Raw genomic sequence first — 13,910 nt, 5'->3', positions numbered from 1 at the left:
CAAAATGAATCCATGACGGCCAGCCATAGGCTAGACGCTGTTGCAATCACTGCAATCCCATTGGCCTCAGCCAGCATGAGTGAATAAAACCTGGGTATACAGGAGATTATCTCGATCAGGGGTGAAATGAGCTTTACTCAGTCAAATGTGTGGTGATGTCACATCACAGCCCCTTGCTGATCCCAGCTGATGTTTGGGTGCACAGGGGAGCAGGATTACTTACTACCAGTACTGTAGTAGCCTACACTCGGTCACACCAAACTCTAGTGCAAAGTCAATATTATGTTGCTCTTTTCTGAAATGTAATATCATCATGTTGGAAAAGCCCTTCTATGACTTGTAATATCTACAAATTAAAAGTAACCTGTGAAAGATTAGGTTTGAAAATTATACTGATGTAGACTTGTGGTATACTGATGTGGCATACTTTCTGTTTGCTTGATGTGCTTGCTTCTGTCAATAAAGATGATGAACTATGTAGCTATGGAAAATGCTTATATTTATTACTGTATATCTGGTAAAATTGTGCCCCCTTGTGGTACTTGTGATTTAATTCAAATGTCTATCAGTATCAAAACGCAGTTTCCCTTTGCAAAACGTGACATACGTAAAGTAGCGTCATCGGTATTTCATATTCTTTGCAACCACAACCAGATTCATATCTACAATGTTATAAATTGCACTTGCAATTTGCAAGAATAGTTGGCGACGCCTGTCAGAACCAGCACAGCACCACCACCATTGAAAGAATTGGATGGGCTGAGAAAATCTTTGATTGAGCATATGGGGTTGAACGCGTAATATTTTCAGCTCCTCTGATAGGTCAGCAGCCATGGAACGGAGCCTTCTATTGGCTGGATTTTTTGGCCCGCCATTGGAACATGGAAACAGCGCCACAATCAAATTACATTTGATTTATCACAAGGACTGTTTGTGTTTAGCAACGTGTAAAGTGATTAATTAAATACTACGCTAGCTAGGTTGCTACCAAGTGAAGTAAAATAATAACGAAAATATTACAGCTTGATACATTGTGGATTTACCGCGGATATGGCCGCTCTGATGTTGCGGAGGAAGTCTTGAAACCGCTGCTCGAGGACATTTCTCACAACATTTGAGCCAGCCAACACGACTCAGTGGCACGCGAACCGAAATGATAGCTAACGCGTTAGCTGCCTGGCTTGCTATTTAACTAGCTAGCTAACTATCTGATAAGCTAACGTTAGCTAGCTACGTTTGGTGAAGAAGATTACTGGCTGTGGTATGTGGTCACAACTAGGGCTAACTAATAGGTAAGAATGGGTGTGTGAGCTAACGTTATGTAGTTACGTTAGCTAGCTATGCCATTTTCTAAGCTTTCCAGATGTCCAAAGTCTTTTAACTAGTTTATGTTAAGTATCTAGCTAGGTAATGTCACCTTGCCATCTAGTTTGTCTTTTGGTGTCAGTTAATTACTTGCATATTTGCATGGTGTGTCATGCACACATATTTTGTCAAGGTTAGTTAGTTGTTGACAGAACCACTTCACTTTTCCTGTCCACACCACAGAAATGAGTGTCCAAGTGAATTTGAGAGGACTGCCATCTCACGTCCTGGCCAGTGTTTACAAACCAGAGAATCTGAAAATGGCAAGAAGGTATGTACTTGCTTTCTTCCTTTACATATATCAACCCTTGTACAATTGTCATTTGTTTCCTAATAATTCCAATACAATAACAAAAGCTAACAGTTCCCACGGGGAGGTTTCAGTCTGACACTAGTATTTGATGATGATGATAACCATACCACAGGTCATCAGAGAACGCACTTACTGCCCTCACCTTCACCAAATCCAAATTGGCCGTATGGGACCCCACACCTAATGGGGATGTGGTTAGCCTCCACCTATCCTATTACAGGTACTCTACTGTTTTCTTTTCGACAGTGACTACTTAGGATGCATCTCAGTAGTCCAGTGGCTTTCTTATCTCCTTCCCTTTGTCTGTACTGATTTGAAATACTTGGCTTACTTTGATCTGCTTAATTCTCTCAAATCAGTTCAGTTGAATCAAAGGAGACAAGGAAGCCACATTCTATTGAAATGCACACTGTGACTGTAATTAGATAATGTGCTTCCTTCTCTTGTACTTAAAAACCTGTTTTCTATTGAACAGAAATCCCAGACTACTTCTGGTGGAGAACGTTCTTCGCTTGGCCCACCGGCATGCCCGACAGAGTAACAAGCCCCAGTTCTGCTGTTACTTGCTGGGGACTATTGCTGTGGATTCTGGTGAGATTACCATAGGCATTATTACATAAAATTGAAAATATTAATAGTTCAAGAGAACTTGTCACACTATTTTTAGATGGAAAATAATGATGATAATGATGGATTGAGTACATATGTTACTGCTTGCTTTCTAAGTACAACTCTTAGCTTAAGCGCTTTATTTTGAAAATGCCCCCTGTCCCTTCCCTTGCTTGATGTGAACTCCCTTCTCTCTCTCCACTTCTTTCAAGATGAAGAGGGTGTGACTTTGACTCTGGACCGGTTCGACCCGGGCCGGGAGCAACCTGGCTCCTCTGGAAAGGTCCCCACTGCCCTGATGCCCGGGGACGTCCTGGTGCTCTGTGTTTTTGGAACCCAGGGGGTCGCTGCCACAGACACCATGGTTCACTCTGCAGAAGATTTCCACATCTCTTTCAAGGTAACATTAATGTGTAAATGTCTACACTGAAAGTAAATGTCCTTTGTTATGTTTGAATAAAATGAATGCTTGTTAAGATCTGTAGGCTTTATGCTTACCAGCAATAACTATACAACATATTCTTACACAGTACTGTTTTTCCTACTGGAATTTACATTAATCCGAACTGCACCTTGTCAAGTAACTGCCTAACGAAGTAACCCACCTTTACTTTTGTCCAGGTGACAGAAGGAGCATACTCCCTCCACCCCGGGCTTGGCAGTTACTGCAACCTGTCGGCAACAGGTGTTGCTAATCACTGAACTGCCAATTGTCAAAGCATTTTTTTCTGCTTGCTAATACTAAACGGTGCTTTTTACCCTGTCTAATTTCCAGATTTTTCTTGTGGAGAAAATAAGCAGCCCCCATCCCCTCGTCCTTCCCTCAGATTCTCAAGCCACTTTGTGTTTCAGTTATTGAAGTAAAGCCGATCTTTACATTTTCACCACAAATGTCATGTTTGTACAACTTCTCTCCCCTCCTCCCTGCCTGTTCAGATGCTCCAGCACTGCTGCAGCACCCGGGAGTCCCTGGACCTGTCCAAGCTGCTTGCCCTGCGAGCACACCTCGGCTGCTCCCAGCAAGCAGACAGCCTGGGCTTCTGCCTGCGCTGGGCCGCCGTCACCCCCGGCAACACACTGGACGCTGTGCCCATTCGGCCCGTGCTCATCATCCCCACGGCCCTGGCCAGAAACCTGAGCGGACCGACCAGCCTCACCCAGCCGCTACACAGCAGCGCTAACCACAAACGAGGGTAAGGACATAGGCCAATAACGGGGTGCGGTAAGGTTAGGATACTTGACTTTGAGCAGACGTTAAGAGCTTATCTCAGTGTTATCAGAAAATGGATGCCCCCTTCACTTTTTCTCTATTCTGTTCAGCTTTCTGACCATGGATCAAAGCAGGAAACTGCTCCTAGTACTGGAATCTGACCCGAAGGCCTACACTCTACCACTGGTGGGACTGTGAGTATACCCACCATGTACTTTATTTACATCATTTTCTTTGTCCAGCTTGTGTTATTATTTTGGATGTGCGTAAATCCCCCTCCATTCATTAGAGATAATCTGAACCACAAAAGGATTTGTCCTTCCTTATTGTATTCATTTAGTCAAGCTGTTTGTGTGCGTGCGTGTGAGCCAACGCAGGAGTGTACAGTTTGGTTGACGTGGTTACGTTTATCTGTGGCAGATGGCTGAGTGGGGTCAACCACATATCCAACCCCCAGGTGTGGGCGTGGTGTCTGAGGTACCTGTTCAGCTCCTCCCTCCAGGACAAGTGAGTGGGGATGCCCATCTGTTCACACATTAGAAAATAGCACACTGACTGTCATGTCCTAGTTGGCCTTGCTCCAGTACTGTATGTGTTGTTGATATTGACACATGTTCATAAACACTTTTTATAAACATGAGAAAAGGACACATCAGTAAGGAAATAACATGCGTTAGTATAGAAACTACATGTTCTAGACATCTTATAAAGGTGATGGGTTGACGTTTGGGAAAAGCACCAAAACAATTGTAATGGGAGGGTGTGTTCACTGTTCAGGTAGTCTGGATTTGTGTTTGGTTCAGTGTTCCACAACATTTGCCTGATACTGAACATACCCCTGGTTTGTCATTGTTGTGTTGCAGGGTGACGTCGGAGAGCGGTGCGTTCCTGGTGGTGCTGTACTCGCTGACCCACAGGGAGCCAGAGTTCTACCAGGTCCAGCCCTGCAGCGGTCAGCAGCAGGACATGACCTTCCAACTGCTCACAAGCACTGAGTCACTCACCCTCTACAAGGTAGGCACACGTATGCCTGATTCAAACTATAGGGCTGACCAGAACCGTGCTGGCTTGGACATTTCCCTTTCAGATTGTCCCCTCCAGCAGCTATGGTGGATGTGTTAACCATCTCAGTACAGTTTGGCTCGGCTCAGTAGTATGAAAAGCCCTCTAGTGACCTTTACCAACTATTACAACAGATATGAATTTATATGGTGGTAAATCCATGTGAATATATGAAACTTATCTTTTGTTCCTTGTCTGTGCAGAATGTGGAGGAGTCCGAGGGCCGTACTCTGCAGTTTGAGCTCAGTGCTGAGAGCCAGAACCACGAGGCAGAGTTCTTCAGGGAACTGGTGTCCCGTGCCTCCTTCATAAGGTATATATACACAGGCTCTTCTCTCAAACTTCTGTATTAACATGGTTTTACTTAGTCTAGTGCAGTGGATAGGTGGTCAAGGTGAATAGGGCCGTCTCACTCTGAGTGTTGGCTTTTTGTCTGTGTGTTGGGTCACAAGAAAATCATTAGTCATATGTTATTAAATACTAACTGAACTCATGAGGAAAAAATCCTGTAAGAGTATCTATGACTTCAGAGGAGTTGCAGTGTGGTAGACAAAAGGCTTTATCAAGACAGTGGGCTCTACGGTGTTTGACAGTGCCTGTCTGTCTTTTCTCCGTAAGCCCTGCAGTAGTGGCAGTGTCTCCTCAGAACAGACTGTCTATCAGTGACCATGACTCTGGAGTAGAGGACGAGGACCTCTCCCCCAGGCCCTCCCCAAACCCCCACCCTCTCACCCAGCAGGTCAGTTGTGTGTCTCTCTCTCCCTCTCGTTTGACGCATATAGCCTATTTGTTGTTATGAACTCTGTTCTAAAAGACATGCTCCATGTTGTTTCAGACCAAGCGGGTCCACCCTTCTGTGCCAGAGCTCTCCCTGGTGATGGACTGCAGCATCCTGGATGGACAGACCATGGGCACCCCTCATCCTCCCCTCTCAGCTCTGCAGCCCAGAGGCAGCAGCCCCCCCTCCCACCAGTTCCACCCTGGGGCAACCAGACCCCCAGGCCAGGGGCCCACCACACTCAGTGGCCCCCCACCCATCAGAAAGCCCCTGACCCCTGCCATGGACCCTCAGGGTAAGGGCAGCAGAGGATCCCCCTTCACCCCTGGGCAGCAGCCACCACCGCTCCGGCCCCCTTCCTCCGGCAGGAAATCGGCTCCTCTGCAGTTCGGGAAGACGTCCACCTCTTCCTCCTCCTCATCTTCCTCTTCTTCTCCAAAGACTTGCTCCTCTCCTAATGGATCAGTCCACCAGGCCAGGCAGTTCCACCAAGTGCTAGGTCCCCTCTCTCACAGGGGGGCCTCCTCTGTCGGACCCCCTCCACGCCCCAGGCATAGCCCCGGTCACCCCCCAACCCCGGCCCCCATGCCCACTCACCAACAGCCCCCTGTCCATCTCAAACACTTCCACAGCACCCCCAACCCCAACATGAACCAGCCTTGTGGGTGCTGCTCCTTCCAACCACATGACCATGTAACCCCCCTGTACCACCCCAACTACTGGCAGGGAGCTTCAGGCACCCACAACAGCCCAGATAGGCACTTCTGCTCCATCTCTGATAGTAATCGCCCCACCTCTCAACTTTCCCCTTCCCACCAAACACACCCTCACCATAACCCAGTGTGCCACCCTGGGGGCCCACACTTACACCATTTCACCGCCCAGGGGCCCTGCTTGGAGCTGCCGGCCCCCGTCTGTCAGAACCAGTGTTGCCAGGCCCAGTCGGCGAAGTCTCTCTCCCCCCTGGACGGGCCCATGGGCCTCCTGCCCTCTGATGCCTACAGAATCCTGGTGGACCAAGACCGGCAGCTCAAGTTACTGCAGGCACAGGTCAGGCTCTGTACGGTGTCGTTTGGTACAGTGTCAGATAACCACAATCTTGCAGCTTTAGAGAAGGGCTTTTCAACAGTTCTTACTAGGGATGCACAATATATCGGTAAGCATATCGGAATCGGCCGATATTAGCTAAAAATGCCAGCATCGGCTCTATGTATAGTTTAACGCCGATGTGCAAAACCGATGTCAAAGCTTACGTGCATACCTGTATAACGTAGGTAGATGACGTAATGACGGCAGGAAAAATACAGCGCTACACAACATTCCTAACCTAGCCCACAATGTCTGCTGTGTGGATCTATTCTGAAGTTTCAAAGGAAGATAACAGAAAGGCCATATGCAACGTTTGTGCTGCTATTGTTCCCTGAGGAGGGGAGAAAGTGAAATCTTTCAATACCACAAACCTAATTACTCATTTGAAAGTGCATCACCCCCAGACGTTCAGCGACTACTTACAACAAAAGCAGAAAAAAACTAAGCTCTCACTTCCAACAACTAAACAAGTTCAAGTCGAGCAGTCCTTTGGAAGAGTAAGAACATTTCAGCGAGACAACTCAAAGGCGAAATCCATTAATGCCAAGATAATGGAATTCATTGCCCTTGACATTCTACCGTTCTCTGTCGTGGATGATGTTGGCTTTCGCCGACTGGTCGAGCACCGGTACACACTACCAAGTAGGCGCTATTTTTCAGATGTTGCCCTACCGGAGTTACACAGTATTGTTGAAACTACATCCATGAACTACTTGCTATGGGTGTCATTGCTATTAGCTTCACGACTGACATTTGGACCAGCGACGTCAGCCCCATGAGCATGCTGAGTGTGATGGCACAGTGGGTCAACAAGGATTTCGTACTGAGGAAAGCCGTATTGTATGCTCAAGAATGTGCTGGTTCTCATACCGCTGCTGCCATTTCAATGGCATTTGAAAACATGTTTGAAACTTGGAAAATCCCCAAGAACAAAGTACACGCTGTACTATGTGATAATGCTTTGGAAGAATGCGGAATTGCCAGTTTGCCATGCATGGCACACATGCCAGTGGCAATAGGTAGGAAGATAAATATCGGTATAGGTTTTTCTTTGGTAAAGAAAATATCGGATATCGGTATCGGCCAAAAAATGTAATATCGTGCATCCCTAGTTCTTACCCTTGCACTTGAACCATTTTCCAATCCTGATGTCCCAATTATTTCAGATCCAGAAGCTACTGGCGGCCCAGGGGAAAGGGGGGAGCATCTCCACTGAGCAGGCAGCCATGCAGACACACACCTCCCCAGGACAACCCACCAAGAGGAATGTCAGCATCGCTGTAGGAACAGGTACTGGACTCATCACTGGTTTCAGCTATCTCACTCTTGGTTCATTTGAGAGCATTTCCCTGACAACATGGGGAAAGGCTTGCTGCATAGAACTACTCACTGCAAGTCACTCTTGACTCTTAATGCATCTTTCCTTTCTGTGTAGGTGCCAGTCTGTTCTGGGGAAACCCCATCGATGCCCCCGCTTGTGATGAGGACGAGCGCCAACAGCCAGAGTGGCACACGAACAGGGGGCCTGGTGCTCCCGATGGCAGCAGGTCCTCCTCTGGTCGGAATTCTGGCAGTGCCAGCCTCACCCACAGCAGGCACGTGGATGGCACAGAAGAAGAGAGTGGGGGCAGTGAGGGACACGTTCCAGGCACACCCTCCAACCAATCAATGCACCAGAGGTAAGATAGACTGGTTGGCTGCATTCCAAACGGAATGCTTGTTTCCTGCCATCGGCCCTGGCTGATCCACCTTCATTTTAAATTGACTGGAAGGGTGCAAGAAAGTAATGTCGTAGTTGGCCACCTGGAACTTGGAAAGGTTTAAGGGGCAATCTGCTGTTAAAACAATAACAAAGTATTATCCCGCCACTGTTTTGGTAAAAAGTTGAGGGATGGAGCTGGAGAAATGTAACCACGCTCAAATTCATAGACGGAGCTTTGTATGCAAAGACTGACCATCCATGATATCAAAATGATCGTTTTAACCATGTTATGAGGCTATACAGTGTTTTTTTACAATTGCATTGTTCACAAACATTGGAGTAAAACAAGCTTATATTTTGATGGGGTACGACAGTTGAACTAAGCATTTTAAAGTTATATTGTGCAATAATTAATGGCTATATAATTAATTTAAAAGTAAAAAAAATGAATGTAGCAATCACAGATTTCTCCTTTAAGCGGAGTTTACATCATTTTTCTCCCTCTATAACACAATGGTGAGTTGTCAATGGTTGAAAGAAATAGACCAAGTTTTCAATCTAAAATCCAGCCAAAATGTGGAAGTCAGGGTGAGCCCTCACAATTGTTTTCAGAAGGGAGATCCCACCCCACCATGTGGCCATTTCAGTAAACTCTTACTGTATTATGAACAGCATGTGTTTTTGTGCGTTGTTGCAGGATTCAGTCAGCGTTTGGAGACGGTTCCTTCCAGAGCCCTGTGTTGGGGGAGAGTGCCAGCATGTACTACCAGTCCCAGTCGCCACAGAGGGACAACACCAAGAGTCAGGAGACCAGAGCAGTGAAGGACGATCAGAGGTTTTATCAAGACCTATTGGTAAGACTCATTCATCTTTTATAGGGACTTCATTTGCTCCATGTATGGAGAAAAACTACGAAAGGAAACAAAAAATAGTTATGAGCACGGCCCAAGTGATGATGCATTTGCCCCATCTTTTATCCTAGTTTACTTATTTATGGGTAGGCTTCAACAGAATATAGTATTGCAGTGAAATGGTTAATCCACATGTTATGTGGCCAGCCTCCCTCCTGATCCCTGACTATTTGTCACTTTCCACTAAATGTATGAAAAGCACTTATCAATGAATAAGTTCTTCTTTCCTCCACAGGGCCAAGTGAACAGCCGTCTCCAGGGATCAGTGAACGAGGAGGAAGATGAGGAGGAACAGGACAGACGGATCTCGTACCCACAGCAGCAGAAACACTGCTTGTCCCCCAGACGAGTGTCCCACTCTCAGTCCCAGCAGTCGTCCCCTAGCCCTGTCCCCCTCCGCTCCCGTAGGCCGGAGCCCAGAGAGCAGCCGCCAGGAGGGAAGGACCAGGTGCTCCACGCCACACTGCGCCAGCTGCAGCAGCTAGGGGTCAATGTGGATCTGGACTCTGCCGACCCGGGGGGCAAGGCCACACGCAGCTCGATGGAAAGCTCCAGGTATGAGCATCGAATTGTCATGTTTATTCAGCATCTTTGTACCTACAGTATGTAGATCATAGATGCTATTACTGTTGCTAATTGTCTTCTATTCTCTCTCTCATTTTCATGTAAATCCAAGAAGTACTCGAAAAAGAAATGTTTCAATTGGCATGCACTACAGCACATATTAAAGAGTAATTACATAGGTTACATTACTTATGCAGAAGGTGTTCCTTTTAACTTTGATAAAAAATGCAGCTCTGTTTCCTTCTCCCCAGTACCCTGGCTGGCATCAACCCAGAGGCGGTCATCAGCAGACTGACCCTCCTGGAGTCCACGGGGACCAGCATGTGGGGCCCCAGCGGCAGCGTGGACCTCAGCCTGGAGGCCAACGCCATCGCCCTCCGGTACCTCAGCGACCAGCAGCTCTCTAGGCTTTCTATGGGGGGAGGGCAACAGCCCCCCAGGGCCCTCCCTAGGTTCAGCCCCTGCACACTGCTCTCAGAGAAGCCTGGAGCGGAGAAGATCACTGTTGGACTGAGTTGTATCCTGTCTCCCAACATGTCCTTCGCCACCCGCAAGTACATGAGGAGGTACGGGCTTATAGAGGAGGGGAGCGGGAGTGAGGAGGAGATGGGATATACCGTACAGTTCCATGTTCAACAGGAACAAGTAGGGCAGGGAGAGAGGGAGCGCAAATGTTTGGTTCTGAAAAACATCACCAATGAGTTGCCACATTGCAAACCTGTCCACCCCCAGGCGCCACATGCAGACTCTCAAAGCCAGCTACTCAGGGACTTGCGTCCTAAAATGCCGCTTTTGGCACGCGGCGCCAAACAACATTCAGACAAGGAGAATGGTGCAAAACGGCAGCCATCTTTAGGTGAAATGCAAAGGGAGTGTCCTCAACCAGAGGGGTCGATGGGACATTTCTTGGACCTGAATAGACTTCGACAGCTGCCGAAACTCTTCTAAAGGTCTGCTAAATGATGTAAATGTAAAGGCCCATGGGAACTAATGCAAAGGAAACTCAAAATGACAAATGAAATGTATTGCCGAATCCATTGGGATTTGTCAGTGTGGTTGTATCCTTAGTAAGCTATTTTTGAATGCTTCCATACAATTTTTGTTTACAGATTGTTTTGAATGCCTCTTTGTTTGAATCTTCATGGTGCTCATTGTTTGTAATGGATACATTTGTGTGTGACCACTGAAACAGAGGCTCTTACCAAATCTCTTCACCACAGTGCTCTTTGTCTGTGAGCAAAATGTCCTTGTTGCCTTTCTACTACAACCATTTGGAAGAGGGTGTGGTGTCATGATGTATCTAGCTCTTTTCAATGGTGGCAGCTAGGTCATTGAATTGTTTAATCCATTTTAATTTAAAGTGTGTTTTATTTTCAACATACCATGGATGCCAATTGTCTGAACTGTTGTAAATGTTAATTCCCAATAGTTTGGCCTTTTATTGATAACCACTATACCCAATGTCTTGGTAATTGGTGTACACCTATTTGTAGTCAATGTTGGGATTTTTTATGTTTCCATTTTTAATGTTGTAAATATTTTAAGTTTCTTTCATGCTGCTTTGTTTTTCTTGTGTGTGTGTTTACATGAAATGCTGGCTCCAGCATTATTTTTCATTTCTCAACTTGAACTTTCTATTTAAGATTGCCTTAATAAATATGTACCTGATTCATGTTTTTACTTTGTACTTTTGCATTGGTGGTTTGTTTTACTTTTGTGAATTAAATTTTTTTTGTGTTCTGTTTAGTTAGCCCACTACATTTCCCCCGAGGCTCACCAAAACCCAGCCTTCTATCCCCTCTGAGAATACCCACTGTCAACCTCACCTCACTGCTCTTCGAAAAGGCTGCCATGTCACACAAAATGGGTTTATCTAGAATAAACTGAGAGAAGTACTAGAGATTTTAGATTGAATTCAGTTTAATACAGATGTTTAAATGAAAAGCGCTCTTTCAAAGGCAATACGATCTCAGATTTGTTGCTGACTGACGAGGGAAGTGGAATGGAAATGATAGAACAGCTCAAACAGTTTAAAGCCAATGTTGTTGGGGAAATGGCTTCATGTCTGCACAGTGGGAGTATAGTTCAGATGTATTCACCCTAACCCCACATCACTGATTTCCTTTCTCCATCCCCTCTGCTTACCAGATAACTCCCTTTCTCTCTCATCCTGTTTCCCATTCCTCTACTTCCCTCGATTCTGTACAGTATGTTAACTCTGACAAATAGCCACTTCCTTTTAGTAAAACAGCTGCTGTAGTATTCTAGTACTGTATACAACGTTGGACGGATCAAATAAAAGGAATGCAGGAATACATCTTTATGAAGGATTTAAATATCTTTGTTTTTACACACACACTCTTATGAATCGTGAAGATAATTGTTCACCTGACGGCGTAGTGTCTTGTGTGGTTTCACCAGTTGTCATTGTTTTGGAGCCAGGTGCCCTCATCCAGCGTAGTGCTGTGCTCCCTGGTTATTTCCAACTTGGCCTTGTAGCACTGGTCCTCTGCGCCCTCCCAGAGGTCCAACAACTCCATCAACAGCACCTCTTAGGGCGCCACCATGAAGTCACTGGTCACTGGTGTGGGGGTGGAGTCCAGGTACTGGTACAGGGCGGAGGTGATTGGCTGGTGAAGTTGGCTAAGGCTGGTGTTGCCCACTGCTGCCCCACAGGCTTGTCAGGTTCTTCATAACCTCCAGACCACCAACCTCCAAAACCTTTTTTACCTGCTTTCTTCATTCTCAAAAAGGATAATGAGAATTTTTCCGTCCAAAATGTTATAATTGGAACTAACAAGGTTTGTGCGGTAACAGTAAACATTCCAAGTCAGGTGACCTTTGTGACATTGATATGATGAGAATTTGAATTTTATGGTGACATCAAAGTTATAATCAAATAATGAATCTCTCAGTTTTGATTGCATATTATTCTACTGAATTGACCCCAAAGGTGATACCCCACACTGATGTGGTGGCATTATTGACATCATGACATAATCAACATTACTAGGGCACCCTGCCCTTACAGGCGTTAAATCATTGGAAATTAATAATTTCATTCAATGCAATTCCCCTTAGTCTGAGTACCAGTCTCTTTAGCTAACATTCCACTCCTTGCCACTCAATGATGTATATAAGCCTCGATTGCTGACGCTATATTTTGGCCATGGAGAAGCTTTGAAGCCACGGGTCGGCCATATTGACGATCCTCAGAAAAGCAGTCCTCCATAAGAATGAATGGAATTCTATAGTATTTCATTTAAATGTTTCAAGGACAAAATTACATGTATTTCAGTATATTTGTTGTAGTGGGGACAGCAACATTAGTACTTTCAAAAAATTATACTTTAAGGAAAATGTTTTAAATGTTTAGCTCACATAATATAATTTAAAAGTATGCATTAAGGTGTCTGTAATAGAATAAACGTGGCAAAATCAAATGTAGACATTAATAAATGCTTTTCTATAGCTTCCAAAATATTTTTTACAATGGTGGGGAGTGCGACGACGAAGGCGCGATGGCTTCAAAACCCCTGTCAGTCATCTAGTGTATATATAGATAATTGTTGCTAGCCCTTGTCTTTGCCAGAGACTTGGCTTTTCGGCAATCTCGACGGATGGAAACCTATTTACAGGCATGAAAAAACTAATTGTGCAATCATGCCACCTACTGCTCACATATAGATAGATACTCACACATGCACGAGTCCTTAGTTTCCCACTTACAGTAGACCAGTGGTTGTTTTTTTGTGAAAGGTTGTCATCTGGTGTGTACTGCAACCCTCCACTGTACAATTCAACAAGTGAAACGTTAACAGATACTGTACATACAATTCCTTCAAAGATGTGGTAGATCATTTTTATTTAAAAAAATGATTCCAGTGATGATTCCACTCTCTGGCAAAGACAAGGGCTGGCAACAATTATTAATATTTTTGTAAATGTAACAAGATAGCAAACAATGAATATCAAGAAGAGAGAATTTACATCAAAGTAAAGGTAGTTTTCATTTGTTTTTTTCCCATGAACAATATTAAGTTCTCCACACAAAACATAGCATGTGAACAATATTAAGTTCTCCACACAAAACATAGCATGTGAACAATATTAAGTTCTCCACACAAAACATAGCATGTGAACAATATTAAGTTCTCCACACAAAACATAGCATGTGAACAATATTAAGTTCTCCACACAAAACATAGCATGTGAACAATATTAAGTTCTCCACACAAAACATAGCATGTGAACAATATTAAGTTCTCCACACAAAACATAGCATGTGAACAATATTAAGTTCTCCA

The 13,910-nt window shown here is 45.1% G+C and overlaps 1 protein-coding gene across 1 annotated transcript; it reads left to right on the top strand.

The window, feature by feature from the left end:
• Positions 1-1,550: 1,550 nt before the first annotated feature.
• On the top strand, positions 1,551-11,288 carry LOC311137571 (SCL-interrupting locus protein homolog; the record flags this gene model as incomplete). The annotated part of the gene is made up of 16 exons (XM_084172085.1): positions 1,551-1,636; positions 1,791-1,898; positions 2,154-2,269; positions 2,500-2,687; positions 3,224-3,480; positions 3,608-3,691; positions 3,918-4,004; positions 4,361-4,511; positions 4,763-4,872; positions 5,178-5,298; positions 5,395-6,387; positions 7,593-7,716; positions 7,862-8,105; positions 8,826-8,982; positions 9,275-9,594; positions 9,855-11,288. 16 exons carry the CDS (start codon positions 1,551-1,553, stop codon positions 10,549-10,551), a joined length of 3,843 nt encoding a protein of 1,280 aa, XP_084028211.1. The 3' UTR covers positions 10,552-11,288.
• Between the last annotated feature and the right edge of the window lie 2,622 nt (positions 11,289-13,910).

This window comes from Coregonus lavaretus (assembly GCF_964263955.1).
Source record: "Coregonus lavaretus genome assembly, chromosome: 11".
Lineage (NCBI taxonomy): Eukaryota > Metazoa > Chordata > Actinopteri > Salmoniformes > Salmonidae > Coregonus > Coregonus lavaretus.
The sequence above is the reverse complement of the archived record's forward strand: the minus strand, read 5'-3'. Positions and strand labels throughout refer to the sequence as shown.